The sequence below is a fragment of the Podarcis erhardii genome, assembly GCF_964252035.2.
Source record: "Podarcis erhardii genome assembly, chromosome: 4".
NCBI lineage: Eukaryota > Metazoa > Chordata > Lepidosauria > Squamata > Lacertidae > Podarcis > Podarcis erhardii.
The window spans coordinates 13,541,454-13,564,178 of record NC_138508.1 but is presented as its reverse complement, the minus strand read 5'-3'; the positions used below and the strand labels follow the sequence as shown (position 1 = coordinate 13,564,178).

Below are 22,725 nucleotides of genomic sequence, written 5' to 3'. Positions count from 1 at the left end.
CACCATTCCTCTCTCCTCGCCCCAGTTCCACCAAGCTCTGAACCTGCATTAAGTAATCTTAAATGCTATGTGCTTATACAACTAAAACTAGAAAAGCCATAATGAAAATCTAGAGTACAATCCATTTTTACCTGGTGGCAAGCAGGGCATGGATAGCCATCTCTTAGGAGGATGGAGGAGAAATTCAACCCAGTTCACGTTTAAAGGTAACCATACCGAAAGCTTATACCCAGAACTACATAGTTGGTCTCCAAAGTGCTACTGGACAATTTTTTCATTTTCCCCCCCAGTCATCCTTGAAATTCACATTTGTCTGAATTATGCAATGTCGAGTAACGTGTAGGGTGGGGAAAATGGTACATACATATGCATATGTTGGTGAAAATTAAGATATAGAAATGCATTATATTAGAGAAACTTGTTTTGCTAAATGTGTGCTTTAGGAGAAATTCACACTAAAGTGCTGTTGAATTTCCACAGGGACGTCTCTCTTTTAATTGCAACCTGATATGGAAATGCAGAGAACTGAATTTAAGATCTGGAGTTTTGGGGGAGAGAAACAGAGACAAACTGAAATTGACATATTCCCCTATTCCCTCATCTGTCAGGGATGTTTAGTTGTGAGGTTCCTGCACTGAGCAGGCTACTGAACTCATTGTTCCCTAAGCCCTACTGTGTTCAGCGGCATCTACTTCCTAGACAGTGGATATGAGACTGCAGGGTTAACTTTCCAGCTCAACTTTCTCAGATTCTGTGTATATGACAGAAGAGCAGGGAGTTAACTGAAGTGTTAAAAGAGACATTTCTTGGAAAATTTAACAGAAAGGACTGGGAGTACTGCGGGATCTTTTTGTGGGGTGGTTTCCTTTTGGGAAATGGGCTGTGTGAATGCTGAAATCTTTTCCAGAGAGGGGAACAAATGATTTAAGGAGTGTCATGAAATTAATCCAGCTGTTTGGGTGAAATCCTATTATTCCACTACTGGATTAGGAACCAGTGGCTTATGCTAAGAAGCTCTAAAGTACATTCAGCTATATTTCTAAAGAATTTTGTGTTGGAAATCTTGTGCAGCTGCATGGTGGGGATGGTTTATAATTCATTAAGCAGATGGTGTATCTGTCAGAAGGGGAAAGAAATGCTTCTCCGTTGAGAAAACAAGCCAGCTTCAGGAGTGCATAGTTGTGTTGCGCTTCCAGAACCCCTGTCATGTTCTTCCAAGAGATTGCATGCATTCCTTGTTAGATCTGTTGGGTATAAGCCACTGAACTTTGCTTAAATGGAACTGCCGTCCTTCGCAATGTATGAGACCTGTTTTCTCTGGGCTGCATAAGCTGCTCCCATCACTTTTTTTTTTTAAAAAAAAGATTTTTATTAATTTTCAAACATATTAATTATCATGCATTCCACAAACTTTCATCTTTTATACAATCTTTTTGGACTTCCATCAGCACCTCTGATGATCTTCCATTTTTATAATCTGTTCTGCATTTCTTAAATTCATATTGCCTTAAATATCATAACTAACATCATCTTTTTCATTCAATAAAGCAATAATTCCAATTATTAACCTTACAAAACTTCCTGTAAACCTACAAATGTAATTTGGTCATCACAACTACTTTTCAGATAGTCCGTAAATTTACGCCAATCTTCTGTGAATCTCTGGTCCCGCCGGTTTCGAATTCTTCCCGTTAGTTTATCTAGTTCTGCATAGTCCATCAGTTTCATTCTCCAAACTTCTTTCGTCGGTAATTTTTCTTGCTTCCAATTTTGTGCCAATAATATTCTTGCTGCCAAGCTGCTCCCATCACTTGGACCAACCTATAGCAGCCTCCCTCCAAGTGTGGTGTAGTGACTAGAGTGTCAGACTAGGGTCATAGAATCATAGAATCATAGAGTTTGTTGTGAGGCTTACAGCAAACCCCTTAGAGCTCCTTAGAGAAAAAAGGTGGGGTAAAAATGCAATAAATAAATAAACCTGGTTCCTTCCAGATGTTTTGGACTACAACTCCCATCATCCCTCGTCACTGGCCATGCTTGTGCAGGCTGATAAATACAGTAGGCCAGAACATCTGGAGGATGCCACATTGGAGAAGACAGATATATTAACTAGGGATGCAATCCTACATATCTGAAGGCAGCCCTGTTTTTATATGTGGTGGAAGCCTCCCAGAGTGGCTGGTGCAACCCAGTCAGATGTGCAGGGTACAAATAATAAAATTATTACCATTATTATTATTATGGTTACTTGGATGAAAGTGTTAGAATTCCTGCTCCGTGATTGCAGTCATGGGATTGTTGTCTGTCACATGGCGATGTATGTTTTGACTCCACAGAGTGGGAAGTGATGGAGACAGGATGTTTGTGTTACTGTGTTCCGTTAAGCGGGACTATTGTCCTTTGTTCTTTTTTTCTCTTTTCTGTCTGATGCTAGAGAAAGAGGGAGCCATGTTGCAGTGCTCCGTGTCTGTTTATATGTAAATAAAGCAGATTAGCCAAAATGCTGAGTTGCTGAGGTCTGTTACGCAAGCTGTGCAAACTCTGCAGATCCCCAAGTGTGCCGATGTCTGTTGGCATCGGTCACTGTGATGTTTGGGCAGAAGAAAGCTTTTGAAGCTCCCGAACGAATGACCAGGAGGGAGAGAACATGCCAGTCAGGCATGTGTCTCTACCAGGGTCCTACTCGAGTGTAGGACGAGCTCCTGACTGTAAGTTGAACCTAATGGGACCTCCTTTTGGATAGACACTCAAATAGGATTGTACTGTAAATGGAGTGGAGGAATGAAATTGTCTGGGCACCTGCTCTGAATAGCAGCCTTAGTTCTGACATTGACAAGGAAGGACAGTTGGACCTGCCAACCCTTTGGCAATTGAGGTATATGTCAGGACCCCCCATGTGGAACAGCAGCCTTAGTCCTAACTATAACTCAGATTGCCCCAAACGATCCATCAATTCAGAAGCACCAGTTGGCGCAACTTGACCAAGTGCCAGGGCCTGGCAGGATATTAACAAACATGCTACCTTGCTTTCGTTGCTTTGTGTTTCGTAAGGATGTTTTTAATAGGTTGTGAGCCATCTAGAGACCCACCCATGGAGGAAGGCAAGATATAAATACATTAAATTAATCCGTTTTAGGGTTGTATCGAATGCTAGCCCTGCTTCATTCATTTCAGTAGGTCTACTCTGAGTAGGATTGCAAATTGTTCGTTTGGGCAAGAATCTATGCAATGCATATTGGTGGTACTGTTTCACTGATGGTGATAATGGTTGAAGAAGAAGAAGATGAATCTCTTGCAGCCACAGGGAAAACTGCTTACCACCTGCAGTGATGCTGCCCAGGCTGTTCTGTTTTAAGTCAGTCTTCCTATGACAAACTTCCAGCCCCCAAATATGAGAAAGGTGTCTTCAGGTCCTGAAGGCATCCTGCTGTTTGACAGAGGATGCCTGGCTATCTCTATGAATGAGCTGCTCCATTCTAAGGCATAAAGCTCAATGCTGTCAATTACTGAATAAGAGATACTAAAAGTCCTTTTAGAAAGACAAATGGCTCCCCGGAGGGCAGGCAGGCAGAATAAAGATTATTTATTTGACTCACCTGCGTGCTTCAAACGTGCAAGAGGTTGCTGAATCCTCATTTTATCCACTTTACTGTGACGATTTGCAGCCCAGCCACACTTTCCTCATATCAATTCTGGCAACTTTCTCGAGATAAAAGGATATTGTCAGTGCTTGAATCGCTCTTAAAAGTTCTGTGGGAAAGTCGGGGATCTTGCATTCTGTGAGACCTGAGGCCAGCAAACCTAATTCAGAATACGACAAGGTGTGTAAAAGCTTTGGTCACAAAGGCCTCGTTCAACTGAATGGACTCCATCCATTAGTCAGCTTGAAACAGCATCGGTGGCGCAATAACAATTGGAAGCTGTGGGCCCAGAACCTTTTGAAATGTTCCAGTAAAGTATTTCTGCTTCTTGCTTTCACACAGTCAGAGAAACCATGCATATATGAAGAGCCTTAGCAGGATCAGGCCAAAAGCCCATCTAGTTCTCACAGTGGCCAACCAGGGGCCCATGGGAAGCCCTGAAGGACAACCTGAGTGCAACTCTCTCCACTCATGGTTCCCAACAAGTGTCAGGCTTTGGAGAATCGTATCCCCGAATTGTATGGTACACAGGCTAAGACCCTACCTGCCCGCGAACTGTCTCGCAAGAGTGGTGCATGCTCTAGTTATCTCCCGCTTGGACTACTGCAACGCGCTCTACGTGGAGCTACCTTTGAAGGTGACCCGGAAACTGCAATTAATCCAGAATGCGGCAGCTAGACTGGTGACTGGGAGTGGCCGCAGGGACCACATAACACCGGTTCTGAGAGATCTGCATTGGCTCCCAGTACGTTTCCGAGCACAATTCAAAGTGTTGGTGCTGACCTTTAAAGCCCTAAACAGCCTCGGCCCAGTATACCTGAAGGAGCGTCTCCACCCCCATCGTTCAGCCCGGACACTAAGATCCAGCGCCGAGGGCCTTCTGGCAGTTCCCTTATTGCGAGAAGTAAGGTTACAGGGAACCAGACAGAGGGCCTTCTCGGTAGTGGTACCCACCCTATGGAACACCCTCCCTTCAGATGTAAAAGAAATAAGTAGCTATCCAATCTTTAAAAGACATCTGAAGGCAGCCCTGTTCAGGGAAGTTTTTAATATTTAACGCTGTATTGTTTTTAATACTTGATTGGGAGCCACCCAGAGTGGCTGGGGAAACTCAGCCAGATGGGCGGGGTATAAATAAATTATTGTTGTTGTTGTTGTTGTTGTTGTTGTTGTTGTTGTTGTTATTATTATTATTATTATTATTATTATTATTATTATTATTATTTCCCTCCCTGGGTGGCAGTAAATAAGGAGATAAAAGGAAATAGTGGCTTACTAGTTAGTGTCTTTAATAACCACAGCGAGAGACAAAGGAATGCGTATCTCCCTAAAAATATGGCGTTGTTCCCAGTAAAGGCTCACCCCCTCCGTCCCCATTAATCTACGTCACTTCTACATCGGGTAATCTGAGTTTGTTGCCATTTTGCTTTCTGTTCTATCACCCTTAGAGTTCGTCTAGTTCTAGGCAAAGGGGGAGGGTCAGGAATGCTGTCCTAGGACAGTGAATCTGCCAGCTGTCTCTCTCCTAGTGTTTCCTGTTCTAGCTGTTCCTCACCCAGTATCTCTAAGCTTTTCCCCTCCGGACGATGCCCCTCTGCAAACCACTGTTCTAAATCAGTACTGTCCTTGTGCCTTTAAGAAGGTTCAGGGGAAGGGAGGGGCTCCCACCCTTCCTCCTCATTCCAGCCCCTGACATCAATTTGTGATGCTCAATGCATTTTCACACAATGCATTGCTGAATTGTGGAATACACTACCACAAGAAGAGGCAATGGCCACCAAGCTGGGCATCTTCAAAGTTGGTTGGGTTTAGACAAGTTTATGGAGGGAAAAGATTATCAGTATGGGACACGGGTAGCGCTATGGTCTAAACCACAGAGCCTAGGGCTTGCCAATCAGAAGGTTGGCAGTTCGAATCCCCGCAACGGGATGAGCTCCTGTTGTTTGGTCCCAGCTCCTGCCAACCTAGCAGTTCGAAAGCACATCAAGTGCAAGTAGATAAATAGGTACCGCTCCGGCGGGAAGGTAAACAGCATTTCCAGGTGCTGCTCTGGTTCACCAGAAGTGGCTTAGCCATGCTGGCCACATGACCCGGAAGCTGTCTGCAGACAAACGCCGGCTCCCTTGCCCAGTAAAACGAGATGAGCGCCGCAACCCCAGAGTTGTCCGCGACTGGACTTAATGGTCAGGGGTCCCTTTACCTTTACTAAGACTATCAGTGGCTACTAGCCATGAAAAAAAGCAAGAGAGGACTGTTGCTTTCATGTCCTTCTGGTGGGTTTGTTTGCTTGTATACTAATTTATTTAAAAGCATTCCTGAAATGCTTGATATTTTAGAAATCTATAAGCAGCATACTGGATTTGGTCTGAGCCAGCAGGGCTCAGTGTTGAAGCATCTGTTTTGTATGTTGAGCATCCCATTCTCCATCCTTGGCATTTCCAGGTAGGACTAGCAAAAACTCTCTGACCATCAGTGTAGCCAGTACTGAAGTAGATGAACCAACAGTCTATCTCAGCATAATGATAAAGCAGCTTGCTATTTTCCTATGGTAATTTACTTGCATTCTTATCTTCAGCCATGGGTTTCAGGACCATGGCTAGTTCCATGGTTCCTTAATAAACATGGAGGGGAAAACATGGCCTCTCAATCTAAATAGCTTGTCTGTAGCCACAAATAACAACCACACATTTAAATTCTTCTTGCTACTCCGTTACACGCAAGACAGCTTACTCGGTGTCCTGACATCACAGTGCTGTGTATTCCCCCAGACAGTGGCTTTCCATGCCAGGGATGTGGTTCCATATTGGGTGGTTGACATTTTAAGCAGTTGGTATACACCAGGCAGAGGGCCTTCTCGGTGGTGGCGCCTGCCCTGTGGAACGCCCTCCCATCAGATGTCAAGGAAATAAACAACTATCTGACTTTTGGAAGACATCTGAAGTTTTTAATATTTGATGTTTTATCGTATTTTTAAGATTCTGTTGGGAGCTGCCCAGAGTGGCTGGGAAAACCCAGCCAGATGAGTGGGGTATAAATAATATATTATTATTAATAATGTTGTTGTTGTTGTTGTTGTTGCAAAATTATGTAGTTCTGGACACAAACAATCACATTCAGAATAAATGATAAGAAGCTGGCTTTCCAAATGAGAGCTGACCTCAGCACATGTTTTATATAAGTTAACCCTTTTGGCCAGTTGCAAGTATTGGCATGCTTAATGATTTCACACATGTCTCTATTTTTTTTCAAAATGTTGACCTTCCACAAGGAAGCCATTGTGATTAAAGTTGCCCATGTTTGTAGAATGTAGGGATCTTCAGTCTTTTGTGTTTTTCTAAATCAAATGGAAAACATTTCTTTTTTTATGGACATTGAGTACTAAGCTCTCAAAATGTTGGGGGTTGGGGAAGATGTTGTTTTATGATTATCGTTCCTTTCCCTCCTTTCCTAAATAAGGACTGGGAATCTAAATATACACTTATTTTTAACCACTGTGATGACAATCAGCAGCTGTTGCTGGGTTGTTCTTACTTAATATCTCTACCTTGCAGCCAGACTCTGAGGAAGGCGTTCATTTCCAGTAGAGATTTACATTTTGCATTTCCAAATTCAACCGATTTCTGACATGCCTGGCAGCAAGGGGCAAGCACAAAAGTATCTCTTTTTCCGCCTCCTTTTCCTGTTTGCTCATACAAACCAGTGTCCAGTGCTTTCGTTCTGTTAGTGCAAGGATTTATGCTTGTGCAGTGGAAGTTTCCCCCCCTCCTCCCACAGAACCTCCAAGTGTCCCTATTTTCCAGGGACAGTCCCAGATTCACAGAAGCCATCCCTGTTTTTGATTTGACACTGGAATGACCAGCTTTTAGTTAGGATGTCCCCATTTTCATCGGAGAAATGTTGGAGGGTAAGGAATAGGATGTCACTATTTTCAGCAGAGAAATGGTGCACAGTATGCTCCCCCCCCCCCCGGCATGTATCCCACTTCCCACACCTGCTCCAGAGGATTGGGGGGAACACCCTAATAGATATAGGGTGCACGTGAGTGGGTGGAGATGGGGAAAGGTTCCTTTCACTAGTGGAAAAAGTTTGCTATTTTGAATACAAGCCCAGGACTCAAGGATGCCCATGTTACTCCCACTAATAGCAAACTCAGTTGCTGAGTGCCAAAGGAATTTTTCATGTACAGTGGTACTTTGGGTTAAGAACTTAATTCGTTCTGGAGGTCCGTTCTTAACCTGAAACTGTTCTTAACCTGAAGCACCACTTTAGCTAATGGGATCTCCTGCTGCCACTGCGCTGCTTCTGCGCAATTTCTGTTCTCATCCTGAAGCAAAGTTCTTAACCCTAGGTACTATCTCTGGGTTAGCTGAGTCTGTAACCTGAAGTGTATGTAACCTGAAGCGTATGTAACCCAAGGTACCACTGTATCTGTTTGTATCAATAGTTCTGGCTTCTGGCAGTCTCCTTTCTTTCTTTCCATGCCTCTCTGTGGCCCGAGGGCAGGAGCAGAATGATGCCATATGATGAAATGCTGTTCTTTGAAACCAATAAGAAGGAGGGCAATGGTTCTTGTCTTCAGTACAGGGGACACATGCCTGGAACCAACCTTGTCATCGTCATCATCATCATTAATTCAACTTATACACCTCCCTATACCCAAAGGTCTCAGGGCGGTTCACAGCAAGACCACAACAAATAAAATCAAACCAAAAGCAATAACCCAATAACCCCCACCCCAAAAGCCACATTCTAAAAGGGTGTTGGATGTCAATAAGATCAACCAAAGGCCTGCTTAAAAAGGAACATTTTTGCCTGGCATCTAAAAGTACAGTGGTGCCTCGCAAGACGAAATTAATCCGTTACGTGAGGCTCTTCGTATAGCGGTTTTTTCGTCTTGCGAAGCAAGCCCATTGACAGCTTAGCGGATTAGCGCTATTAGCGGTTTAGCGGCTTTTAGCGATCAGCTGTTAAGCGGCTTAGCGGCTTAGGAAAAGGGGGGGAAGGGGGGAAACCCGCAGGAACTCGCAAGACATTTTCGTCTTGCGAAGCAAGCCCATAGGGAAATTTGTTTTGCGAAGCGCCTCCAAAACGGAAAACCGTTTCATCTAGCGGGTTTTCCGTCTTGCGAGGGGTTCGTCTTGCGGGGCACCACTGTATATAATGAAGGTGCCAGGCGAACTTCCCTGGGGAGGGCATTCCATAGAAGGGGAGCCACTGCAGAGAAGGCCCGTTCTCATGTTGCCACCCTCTGGACCTCATAGTATCATGGTTTTGACACTAAGAAAACCTTTTTTAAAAAAAATTCCTAGGTTGGTTGGGTAGCACCAATGAGCAAGTGTTTTTTACTCTGTGCTTTTAATATGGTTATGTATTTTCATTACTGTATTTTATTCTTCTTGGAAATGGTTGTGAGCTTTTTCTTGTGGGAAGTGATTCATATATTCATTTAACCAAGCCTGTATACCAATTTCCCGAGAAAGCTTCTGGGGTATACATAATGAAATAGTTTTGAAAGAAGAGGGAACCCTAACACTTAAAAAAAATACCACTTTAAACAGGCACCACTAGCATCTCTCATAGGCCTCATTTGTTGATAAATTGTGCAAACTTATATCATGTTAGATTATTGGTCCATCTAGCCCTGTATGCTCTAATTAGAGAATTTCTAATGTTTCAGGCAGAAGTTATACCGATTCCTCCTGTGTAAGATCCTTTCAGCTGTTTCTTCCCTCCGTTTTTCTCTTTAATGAACCTTTTATTTCTCTCTAATCAGTCTTTACTGCTCATGATGGCAACAGAACCTTTCAGTCACTTGAAACATTTGTTCAGTAGTTCGCCTGCTTTGGATCTCTAATCTTCCTTTAATTAGCTCTGCATATAATATCCCCAACCAATGTGCAAAAGTCAGCACCAGATGTTGCCATCCGTATTCATCAGTCGTAAAGCCAATCATGGCAAAATGAAGCCTTTGCTGAGTGTGATTGAGAGACCTCGTCTGGCGTACGGTGCTCAGTTCTGATGGAGTGTGGTAGAAAAGAAAAAACAGCCAGGTCTGAAATGCCCTTGTAGAAGTCTATGGTGCAGCAATCATTGGAATACCTTGCACATCTGGGGTGGGGAAATTTGCCCATGAGACCTGCAGAGATGGAGTGTCAAAGAGAAGGATGAGGAAGCAGAGAGACTGACAGACACCCAGAGACATCAATGCAACTCTGTAGTGCAGCAAACTCCACCCACTTATTGCTCTGACTCCACCCACTTTGGAATGTGAAAGGCCACAGGTTTGATCCCTGGCAACTCCAAGAAGGGCTGTCTAGATCAGGCTTCCTCAGACTTGACCTTCCAGATGTTTTAGCCTACAACTCCCATGAGCCCCAGCTAGCAGCTGTTTATCAGCTCCATCCGGTACGCAGGCTGAGACCCTACCTGCCCGCAGACTGTCTCGCCAGAGTGGTGCATGCTCTAGTTATCTCCTGCTTGGACTACTGCAATGCGCTCTACGTCGGGCTGCCTTTGAAGGTGACCCAGAAACTACAACTAATCCAGAATGCGGCAACTAGACTGGTGACTGGGAGCAGCTGCCGAGACCATATAACATCGGTCTTGAAAGACCTACATTGGCTCCCAGTACATTTCTGAGCACAATTCAAAATGTTGGTGCTGACCTTTAAAGCCGTAAACAGCCTCAGTCCAGTATATCTAAAGGAGCGTCTCCACCCCCATCATTCTACCCGGACACTGAGGTCCAGCACCAAGGGACTTCTGGTGGTTCCCTCGCTGCAAGAAGCCAAGTTACAGGGAACCAGGCAAAGGGCCTTTTCGGTAGTGGCACCCACCCTGTGGAACGCCCTCCCACCAGATGCCAATGAAAAAAACAACTACCAGACTTTTAGAAGACATCTGAAGGCAGCCATGTTTAGGGAAGCTTTTAATGTTTAATAGGTTATTGTATTTTAATATTCTGTTGGAAACCACCCAGAGTGGCTGGGGAAACCCAGCCAGATGGGCAGGGTATAAATAATAAATTATTATTATTATTATTATTATTATTATTATTATTATTATTATTATCAGGATCAGTGGTCAGGGATGATGGGAATTGTAGTCTCAAAACATCTGGAGGGCCGAGTTTGAGGAAGCCTGGTCTAGATGTTCAAGGCCCCTCCTGCATTCGCAGGTTGCTTCCAGATGACCTGTTAATTTAGGGAAGGGATGTAACTTCGTGGCAGAGAACATGCTTTTACAAATAGCCCAGGTTCAATCTCCAGTCAGCCTGGGGGAGAAACCTATATGAAAAGCCACTTCCAGAACTCAACTTGCAATTTTCTATGGTCCTATGTCCTCCTATTGACTTGGTGGATCAATGTCTCTTAATAGGGGGACAGTCCTGAAAACAGCAACTATGATCAGGGGTCCAGAACAACTTCCTTAGCAAGAAAAGGCTGTTCAGTAATGTCTACACTGACAGGCAGTGATACTCCTGAGTTTTAGATATGGGTCTTTCCGGCCCTACCTCTGAAGATGCTGGGAACTGAAGTTGGGATCTTCTACATGCAAAACAGATCCTCTACCACTGAGCTGTGGCCCTTCACCATGTCTTCCAGATTCTCTGGATGGTACCGTCAGATTTCTGGAAGCCCAGTAAGCTACAGACTGCTCTTCCATTTTGGAGCTAGGGGATTAAGATAAACAGTCCCACGCAGGCATAGGCAAACTCAGCCCTCCAGATGTTTTTGGGACTACAATTCCCATCATCCCTGACCACTGGTCCTGTTAGCTAGGGATGATGGGAGTTGTAGTCCCAAAACATCTGGAAGGCCGAGTTTGCCTATGCCTGGTCCAAAGCATATATAAACATGAAGAACTCTCGACTAATGCTGATTTAACAATTCCTTAAATGTTTTTCTTTAAACCCTTTTTTGTTATCATGGCATACTGAATGGCATAGGCTGGGCCACTCAGCTGGGCCATGTAACACTCCTCTCTCTCTCTCTCTCTCTCTCTCTCTCTCTTTTTAAAAAAGGCAGAATTCAGAAGCATAGCTTTGCTCTGAAAAGACACCCCAAGAACAGCTTTTTCCTTCCTTGCCTAATTTGATCCTAGATGGATGCTCCCGCGGCTTTAAAAATTATTTTCTCTTACAAATGCCATAAGCCACAAAGCAGCAATGGCTGTGATAATGACCATTTTGCAAACGCTGGTTTCATTAGCGCTGACTAGCCCGCTGTGTTTTTTCTCTGCCCTTAATGATGCCACAAGAGCTCTGTGTGACTGGATGACAACGGACGGGGTGATTAATTTTTTGCATAACTGTTTGCATAAAAATTGCTCTGCTGCAAAGACATTCAGGCCTTTCGTTCTGATGAGGAGAGACGAAGGCACCAACCCACACACATGAACACAAACCTTCTGGGAGCCACCTTTCCATGTTGCAAACCTTCAGAGCTGTGCTACGCTTTGTGCTGTGAGAGAGAGAGAGACAGACAGAGAGACAGACAGACAGACAGACAGACAGACAGACAGAGAATAATCAGCACCCCATTGAACAGGCAACTGGATGGGGAAAAGCCAAGCAACCCATATGACTGGGCTATATAACCGCCAACATTTCTCTGATGAAAATAGAGACATCCCATTCCATAATGATAATTTTGCTATTTATACCCCGCACATCTTTTTTTTATATATATATATAAAATATTTATTAGGGTTTTTTATAAAAGAAATACAAAGATAATAAACAGCATTGCTTTGTTTTAACAAAATTTCATAACTTCTTTGGACTTCCTCACGTCTCCCGCTCCCACTTACATCGTTAATAAATTTTTTCAAGCAAATTATCATCTTATTTGCAAATTTATAACCACTCAATTCAATATAGTGTAACAATTCTCCAACAAATTTTTGTTTCTCTTAATCTCATTTATCGTCAATTTCTGATCCAATTTAGTGATGGCCAATTATTTATAACCAAGCATCCTTATTAACATTCCTCTAAATCACAATATTTTTGTAGATAAATCTTAAATTTCTTCCAATCTTCTTCAATCCTTTCTTCTCCCAGGTCTCGAATTCTGCCAGTCATCTCCGCCAGTTGCATATAGTCCATCAGCTGCATCTGCCATTCTTCCAGTGTGGGTAGATCTTGAGTTTTCCAGTTCTTAGCGATGAGTATCCTTGCTGCCGTTGTTGCATATACCCCGCACATCTTATTGGGTTGCCCCAGCCACTCTGGGCAGCTTCCAACATATATAATAAAATAATGAAACATTTAGCATTTAAAAACTTCTCTGTACAGGATTGCCTTCAGATGGTTCGAGGGTAGGATAACTCCATACCCTCCAACATTTATCCAATGAAAATAGGGACATCCTAAGGGAAAGTGGGGCATTCTGGGATCCAATCAGAAACTGGGCTGGCTTCTCTAAATCAGGGACGTCCCTGGGAAATAGGGGCACTTGGAGGGTCTGTATGCATGAGCCAGGCATATGTGTCCCCCAAGTCACAAGGCAAATCAAGGCGATTCCATAAGAAAAATCGAGGTGCCATAAGAAAGCTGCAGAAATAGCGCAGGATAGTGCGCACCCCGGAAATGCTCTCTTTCAGCTTCTGCCTTCTGGAAGAAAGTACAGGGTTATAAAGACAAGGACTAGCCGCCTGAGAAACAGATTCTACCCAAATGTGATTCTGGTTTTATACGCAGTGTAAGGAGTCTCTATGGGAATATATTGTATTTAAAAATGGGGTATCAGAGTTTTTAGGGGGCTAACCAGGTTGGGATAGCAGGCTTGTTGGTTTTTGAATGTCTTATGTAGATTTTTCAGTTTTGTTGTTCTGTATGGGACAATGACAATAAAGATATTGTATCGTATTGAGTTCTAGCATTATGAAAGAGAGGGAGGACATTCCTCTAATATCATAACTTTAAGAAGAACAATATCAACTCCATATATACGTGTATGTGCGTGTGTTATGAGAGATCTGAAGATGTCATTGAGTAACGAAAAGCAGAGCTTCCTTTACATGCAGATGCTGCTGTTTTTTGAAAGGTCTTTCTCGTGCATGCACACAGCTTTCCCAGATGGGGTGGAAATGTAGCTCTCCCCTCCGACAGCTTAAGACGAATCTCCCCTGAAAGTCGCCGGCTTAAAAATGCAATTAAAGTAAGGTCACTGAATAAAGGAGGAGGTGGCTGGTTAAGAGCTGTCATGATCAATATAATCAGCTCCTGTTTGTGTCTTTCTCTTCCCCTGCCAGAGCCATGTTTGACTACGACAAAAGCAAGGACAGTGGCCTCCCCAGCCAAGGACTCAGCTTCAGGTATGGGGACATCCTGCACGTTATCAACGCATCTGATGACGAATGGTGGCAGGCGAGACGAGTGATGATGGAGGGAGACAGCGAAGAGATGGGAGTTATCCCCAGCAAAAGGAGGTAATAGATATTGTCTGTGATTGCTTCCTCCCCCCATCACACACACACTTCATTTATTTTATTTTTATTTTATTGCATGTTTCCCAAACAAGACTAACAAGGGTATTCCAACGATTCAACAAAAGACAAAAGGAAACAATTGAGCACGGTCAGGTGCGAGGTTCCTTTTTCCTTTACTAATTGCGTTTCAAGAAGAAGAAGAGTTTGAATTTGATATCCCTAAGGAGTCTCAAAGCGGCTAACATTCTCCTTCCCTTCCCCCCCCCCCCCCGCCCCACAACAAACACTCTGTGAGGTGAGTGGGGCTGAGAGACTTCAGAGAAGTGTGACTAGCCCAAGGTAACCCAGCAGCTGCATGTGGAGGAGCGGGGAAGCGAACCCGGTTCCCCAGATTACGAGACTACCGCTCTTAACCACTACACCACACTGGCACTACACCACAGACTCCTTAGGGATATCAAATTCAAACTCTTCTTCTTCTTCTTCGCTGCGGCAAGATCTTGCAGGCCTTGTGGCTGGAATCTGCAGGTGCAGCTGTGTGTACAGCTGGTAAATGAGGCTTTGGCAGAGCTACACACTCTCCCGTTTCGCCCCACGCTGACTGGGGCTGAAGGAAGTTGGAGACCAAAAGCATTTTGAGAGCACAGATTCTCCACCGCGGTGGAAATCTTGATGTGCCCTGTGTTACATTTCAACCAGTGAGAGGTCCTTGGAAAAGCTGTTCAGTCAGAGCTATCAGTACTAGTCTGGGTCAGTTATGTGATGTGGTGACTCTGCATAAGACAGCTGGGGAAGGGCTGTAGCTCAGAGCATCTGCTTTGCAAGTGGAAGGTCGCTGGTTCAATCCCTGGTATCTCCAGTTCGGGCTGGGAGAGAGCCCGGTGTGGAATAGCTGCTGCCAGTCTGTGTAGACCATAGTAAGCTAAGTGGTCCAATGTCTGCCTCAGTATGAAAGCTTTCCTTGTTGTTCAGCTAGTTCCATGAATAAAGGTAAAGGGACCCCTGACCATTAGGTCCAGTCATGATCAGCTCTGGGGTTGCGGTGCTCATCTCGCTTTATTGGCTGAGGGAGCCGGCGTACAGCTTCTGGGTCATGTGGCCAGCACTAAGCCGCTTCTGGCAAACCAGGGCAGTGCACGGAAACACCGTTTACCTTCCCACCGAAGCAGTACCTATTTATCTACTTGCACTTTGATGTGCTTTCGAACTGCTAGGTTGGCAGGAGCAGGGACCGAGCAACGGGAGCTCACCCCATCGTGGGGATTCAAACCGCCGACCTTCTGATCAGCAAGTCCTAGGCTCTGTGGTTTAACCCACAGCGCCACCCACATCCCTCTAGTTCCATGAATAGCACTATGATAAAATGATGGTGGGAGCTTCTTCAAACTTTACTCAAAGGTTTATAAACTTATACATAGAACTAAGTATGCATCCATTCTGAAATCAGGTCAGTTAATTATGTCTTTCCAAAAAGCAAATCTGAGTTAAAATATAACCAAGGTCATCACTGGATAAAACAATTCCCACTGTAAGAGGAAAATAACATTCAGAGATGTTTGCAAAGAGTAGGGTGTGTTTTTCTTTCTTTCTTTCTTTCTTAAACATCATTATGTCAACTTCTCCTATTTCCAAGAGGGAGAAACAGAAATGAAGAAAGCTATGCATTTGTGCATATCAATTTTATATCATATCTTTATCTTTTCCCTTTGAGTTTGGAAGCCTGCTAAAAGCACTCACTTCAGATAAAGCTAACAAACCCATTCGTATGTTAAAGAGCTAGGATTAAAATCTTGAGGGATGCTGAAAAAAAGTATTTTGCTTTGCATTTACTATCTAAAAGGAAAACCCAGTCGAGTGGATAAACATGTCCTACTGACAATCCAGGCAGAATAACAAGATGTAACATGACTTCTGTGTCCAGAGGGGTTTTTGCAGTGGGCAGAGCTGCTGGTTCCTTGCCCTTGAAAATTATTTATAAAGGACATTTCCCTCTGTGTACTTCTGGCATTTAAAAAGAGAGGAGGAAAATAACAAGGCTTTTAAAACTTGGTACATCTAGAAGCAAGTATGTTAGAAGCATAACCTGCAAGTCAACATTCAGCATCCTTGGGTAGGTGTTAGAGTCCTACCAATCCCTAAAGGACCCATCTGGACTGCCATGGTGGGAAGCTGAGTCTAGGAGCTGCCCGTTGTTTTAAATTTCTCACATTGCCCTTTGATAGCAAAGTCACTTAAATAACACACATGGAGAGAAGAAATTCTGATAATTCTTTATTGAGTGAATTGAACATGAAAAGCTTATAACTTGAGGAAAAATAAACAGAGATTGAAATATACTCAGAGTCGCAAAGTGATTTCATGCTCTTTATTCAGCTCATAGTGGTGAGGAGGAATGAATAGAAGTCCCCTCAAAGTATCTGCTTTATATACATTATTTACACAATGGGCTACACATGATTGGCTAATTCTGGACTTCTACTGTAAGCCAATCAGGTTGTGGATTCACTTATATCTGGAGCATGATTGGGTGGTTCCTGCCAACCAATCATACTGCTGCATTGTTCTAGGACCAATCAGACTGCTGCATTCTGAATCCTATTGTTCTAGGACCAATCAGACTGCTGCAATTTGGATCCTATTGTTCTAGGACCAATTAGACTGCTGCAGTTTGGATCCTATTCAACTCAGTACATAACAGAGATGTTTATGTCTTTCTTCATAGCTGAGGCCTAGTCCATAGCAGGGATACATGCAACCAAAAATACAGGAGAAAACTCCCTCAGAATGACACAGCCAATTAGAGTGTGTATTACCTGGCAAAAGCTGGTTGCTAAGCAACACCTCCAACACCACTACTGCTAGTAGTAGTAATATTAAAAGAATTTAGACTGTCTTTCATTTCAAGAAGAAATATCAAGGTGGTTCACATGCAAATAAAAGCCAACAGCAAAATAACGGGGGGGCGGGGGCGGATCCAATCTTTCTTTCTTTTTTGTAACATCTTTATTGAAATGGACATAACTATATGTACACCCAACATGGTGAGACACAAACAAAAAAGAGGAAAAAAGAAAGAGAAGCAGAACCTGTGCAGAAGGAAAACAAAGGGCGGGGGGAAACCCAAAACTGTATATTTTACAAGGTTGTTATTGTACTTCACCAGAAGATCTTAATCTATTACAATATTTGTAAGAATGGATTCCAAGTATCATTGAATTTGTCCATGGCAAGTCTGTGTTTATATGCAAGTTGTTCGTATGTTGCGAGTTTGTTTCAGTCTTCAATCCAATCTTTAAAATGCAGCTATCCAGAATTAAAATACCGAGTAAAGCAACTATATTAAAACATCCATAATTAAAATATATAATAAACAAGCCCATTAAAACAGCAATTTTATTATTATTTATACCCTGCCCATCTGGTTGGGTTTCCTCACTCTGGGCAGCCTCCAGCACATATAAAAAAATGTCAAACATTTAAAAAGTTCCTGATACAGGGTTGCCTTCAGATGTCTTCTAAAAGTTGTGTAGTTCTTTATCTCCTTGACATCTGAAGGGAGGGCATTCCACAGGGTGGGTGCCACCACCGAGAAGGCCCTCTGCCTACAATTTCACTTCTCTCAGTGAGGGATCCACCAGAAGACCCTGGGAGGTCGATCTCAGTGTCCGGGCTGAACGATGGGGGTGGAGATGCTCCTTCAGGTATACTGGGCTGAGGCCATTTAGGGCTTTAAAGGTCAGCACCAACACTTTGAATTGTGCTTGGAAATGTACTGGGAACCAATGAAGATCTTTCAGGACTGGTATTATATGGTCCCGGCAGCCACTCCCAGTGTGCTCAGAGGAAGTGTGCACAGAAGAAGGGTTCTAGGTCTATCAACGGTGAGCTTGAGAGAGCTAACCCTTCTCTATTGCCAGGTCATAAGAGCTGCTGCAACAGCTAGCTTTGAACAGGAAACAAATAACATTTCCAATGCAAAAAGTTGGCATTGAATCTTTCATTGAACCTGGCAGGGTTACCTTAACCTGGAAGCTTATTCCAAAGCAGTTATCAAACACTTATATTGTATGCATGGAACACGTTTCCAAATAAAATGAAGCAGCTTGAGAGGTTAGCAGAGAGAGAAAATTAGCATTAGCCTGTGATAATAATTAAAAAGCTGTATTTAGCTGTGAGCTACTTCTTTTTCTCAGTAGGCACTGCTTTTTTTCCCATTTAGGAGATTACACAGCCTCAAGTCTTCATTCCCTCTCAGTGCCCCCTTCCCTTCTAATACAGAGTTTCATCTGCAGATTGAAAATTAACAGTTTTTCCTGTGGCTCGAAGATCACACATCAAATATGAAAGTCGCATTTCATCCTTTTCCATGTGTAAATACTGCTTTTTTCATGGGGGGGATCATTTATTCCAAAGTTCATCTGTATCTATAGTAACCTGAGCTTAGTGCATTGCAGCTGGCAGTGTGTTGTTTTTTATTAAAAAAAACACCCTAGTAACATCGAAATAGAAGCATTTATTTTATTGCTTGTTGGAGGGGATGTTCTCCTGATCATTTTCCTCTACAAAAATTAACCCATCGTGGTTTTAAACTTGCGCCCATGGACGAAAATAAATAAATAGCCAATATGCAAACCAAAACTCAACACTCATTGGAAATTTGCGCATCGCCGGATGTGCAAAATTATCAAGGGAAATGGTTTGCAGAAAATGTTTCTATTAGACAAAAAAATATGCATATTAGGAATAATATGTACTAAAAAGATAAGCGGTTTTGTCAGGATTTCCTTTTTTAAAAATCACAAACAAATGGGGAAAATGGGGCTAACTGAACCTAAGACTTAAACTAAGAAAATGAGACAAACCAAAATGAACAGGATTATTCATATATAGATCTATATATATATAGGTATAGGTTGTGCATCCTCTATGTTGGATAGAGGTGACTTAGGAATCTGCCATGCAGGTATGGCAATATTTTTCCTTTTTTATATGCAAATATTAAAGTGCCTTGAAGGTTCAAGATTTAAGTTCTCAGGTTGATGCAAGAATGGCATGGTGTGATTTAAATAGGTTTTTTTTGTTTTTTTTACCTATCTCTTCCTTCTCCCTCTCTTTCCAGGGTCGAAAGAAAAGAGAGAGCACGTTTAAAGACGGTGAAGTTTAACTCAAAACCTGGTGTGATCGATGCAAAAGGGGTATGTGAAAGTGAAACTAACCCTGCAGAGATTTAAGTCTTACAGCTATGCACACTTAGTAGAACATCTGAAGAGCACGAAAGTTAAGCAAGAACAGGTCACTTGATGAATAAAATGAGAGAGCAAAAGGGAAATGTTTAAACTATGATGTTATTTTACAGTGAAAGAAAAGAGGTTTTTTTAAAAAAAGAAAAAGAAACAAGAAAGTAATATTGCAACACAGAAAAGATGAAGAATTAACTATTTCTGTTTTAGGATCATACTAGGCCAAAAACACTTTGGTTGCTGTTCATTTTAGCACCAACAGCACACTACCTGCCTTGCACTGTTTTTTCTTAAATTGAGGATGGAGAAGTTGTGATACTGCAGATGCGGTTGGAGTCCAGCTCCCATCAGCCCCCTGCCAGTATGGCTTGTGGCAAGGGATGATGGGAGTTGCAGGTCAGAAACATCTGTGGGGCCACAGGTTCCCCGGCCCTGATTTAAAACATCCCTGTTCTGTGTTTCCCAGAATTACTCAGCGCAGCTTTCCCACACACACAAATATACAAAATAGACATAAAAGAAAGCAACAATCAAAGTGCACCCATTAGAAATCCATACGGTATTAGCTAACCACCAGCCAGAGGTCCTTGTAAAAGCTTTTTCCTAAACAGACAAGCTTTAAGTTTCAACTCCATGTTAAGCAGACTTCTGTGATTCTCTCTTTTTGTTGCTGCCGTTGTTTCAGCCCTAGGAAGGCTGTGTCTGAGCAGAAAATAGGTGATTGAGGAAAGCAATTTCAGCACCTTGGTCAGCTGCCATGGCCCCTGTTGTTTAGAAAGAAACTACTCCGAATCCCCAGTAATTTTATCCTCTCTCTCTCTCTCTCTCTCTCTCTCCCCCACAATGCCCCTGAAATAACATTGCTCTTTGTAATTGTGGGAGATTTAAATGGTGGATAGACCCAACTCACCAGAGCCAGGTGAGCCTCTTAAGGCTGACTTACAAAGGAGGACACCTCTCAGAGGACACTTTACCTGGGCTTCCAGAAGAGGCTGCTTAAACTTCAGTTAGTTTCAGCTTTATAAATCTTCACCTCGCCCCATCCAGCAGCACTTTTACACTTGGAGTGGGGGGGGGTACAGGAATGTAGACCCTGTTCCTACTCTACCCTCACAGGTGAAAAAAAGCAATTTGCAGAGAGTGATTCTGAACTGGAAAGCGACTGGAGAGGAAAGGTGTTAGGTCACAGAGGATGGTCCATTAGGATGAATGGGACACTTCATATTTGCAGCCAGTCCTGGAGGGGGAACCTTAATCCCACTGTTGTCTTTGTAAAATTCAAAAGGGGACAAAATTAGAATTCGCTACCTGTGCTTGTCATTGGCTGTGGCTTCACCAATCCTGCCCTATGAGTACCAGCTGCCACTGCCTTTAAGGATCCCCTCTCTGCAAGCTTTTCTTCTGCCTCAACTTGAAACCTATTTAGGCTGCTCTGGGTTAAATAAATGCAGCTGAAAGAATCACATGTTTTTGAATAATGTGCCATTTCAGCTTTACTTAAGCACCTGAAAATGAAATGTAAAAAGACAGAAGCAAACCTCTTGGGAGAGGTCATTCCACAGAACTAGGATAAACATCAAGAAAGCACTCATCCCTAGATATGACAAGCTCATTCCCCAAATGGAAGCATTGCGAAGTGGGGCTCTCCGTCTTCTTAAATTGCAAATGTGTTTGGGCAGAGGCTCTCTCCAAGGCATTACAGTGCTTGTCCATGAAAGGCTTTAAAAGTACAAAGTGGCATCTTGAATTGGATATGGAATCTCACAAGCAGCCAGTGCAGTCAGTGCAAATTTGGTTTTGTATATGATTTCCCCCTGCTGGCTCCCACCAACAGACTGCGGCTTTCTGCACCAGCTACAGCTTCTGAACTGTCAAGGGCAGCTCCACGTAAACTACATTACAGAAGTCAGTCCATGGCTATAATAATAATAATAATAATTTATTATTTATACCCCTCCCATCGGGCTGGGCTTCCCCAGCCACTCTGGGCGGCTTCCAACCAAATATTAAAATACAGTAATACATCAAACATTAAAAGCTTCCCTAAACAGGGCTGCCTTCAGATGTCCTCTAAAAGTCTGGTAGTTGTTGTTCTCTTTGACATCTGGTGGAAGGGCATTCCACAGGGTGGGCGCCACTACCGAGAAGGCCCTCTGCCTGGTTCCCTGTAATTTGGCTTCTCGCAGTGAAGGAACCGCCAGAAGGCCCTCGGTGCTGGACCTCAGTGTCCGGGTAGAACGATGGGGGTGGAGACACTCCTTCAGATATACTGGACCGAGGCCATTTCAGGCTTTAAAGGTCAGCACCAACACTTTGAATTGTGCTTGGAAACGTACTGGGAGCCAATGCAGGTCTTTCAAGACTTGAGAGGTCTTGGCAAGAAGGATACATAATTGAGTCAAGACTACTCAGTAAATTCTTAGAGGGCTTCTAGTCTGTTGGAGTGTAGCTTATTGTGTGCTCTAGGACAAGGGACATTCAAACATTGCATACATTGCATACATTGCTTCAAGGTGGTGAGCTCATATGGACAAACTGACCTCTATGTGATGCTCAGTTGCACATGCCTACATTTGCATGGAGGGCATAAGCCATAGCCATGCACAACCACAGCAATTTGATTTCTACAAAGGTATAGGCACTTTTCAGAGTCACTGTAGCCAATGTCACATATTACATCCTCTGTGTGATTGTCCCCTGGGGACACTTGGAGTGCATTGTGTGGAGATGGCTGCGAACACGTGGCGCATCGTCACGCTTGCAACCTTCTTTTTATCAGCACATTCTGGCTACTTATCTGCTCATTGGGGACTGTGGTCTTATTTAAGCATGCTGTTAAACCAGGTCCTTACCACCTCTCCCTGAAGGGCAAAATTTGTCAGGAGGGCATCATAGTGACATCACTTGATGCTGCACTTTGAAGCCCTCAACTGTTGGGACTTCGAAGCACAGCACAGGGCTGTTTGAAAACCCTTTTGCAAAGAGCCCCACACTGCTCTTTAAACCTCTGGTTCACACTGCTCTTTGAACTTCTTATTTGAACCCAGTGGCTTCAGGTGGTAGACAGGTGGATGTGGTTTGGGAGGACAAATGGCCATGTAGACAACTTGGTCCCACTAACAAGCCAAACCTGCCTCCCCTTTCAGTAAAAGTTTGTGTCGGCCAGGGATTGAACATAGCAGTATCTTGCAGTGGTATTTTATAGTTTACAAAATGATTATTCAAACATAATGCAAGACTGAAATAAATAAAATAGGAAATAAAGCCAGAGGGGTTGTTGTTATACTGTTACTGTTGGGCTGACATTTTACAAAGTGGCCTCTTGCATCTAAATGTTATGTATCACCAAATAATGTAATAGTGGGCACTCACAGCAATATTTCTGAAAAGGTTTATGCCCTTTGCATGAA

At 43.2% G+C, this 22,725-nt stretch overlaps 1 protein-coding gene across 1 annotated transcript in view; it reads left to right on the top strand.

Moving 5' to 3' along the window:
- Positions 1-22,725, top strand: part of DLG2 (discs large MAGUK scaffold protein 2) — an 880,772-nt gene that overhangs the window by 818,717 nt on the left and 39,330 nt on the right. The window contains exons 21-22 of the mRNA XM_081859540.1: positions 13,899-14,075; positions 19,195-19,270. Coding sequence (XP_081715666.1) covers positions 13,899-14,075; positions 19,195-19,270 — 253 coding nt within the window. The remainder of the gene's footprint in view (positions 1-13,898; positions 14,076-19,194; positions 19,271-22,725) is intronic.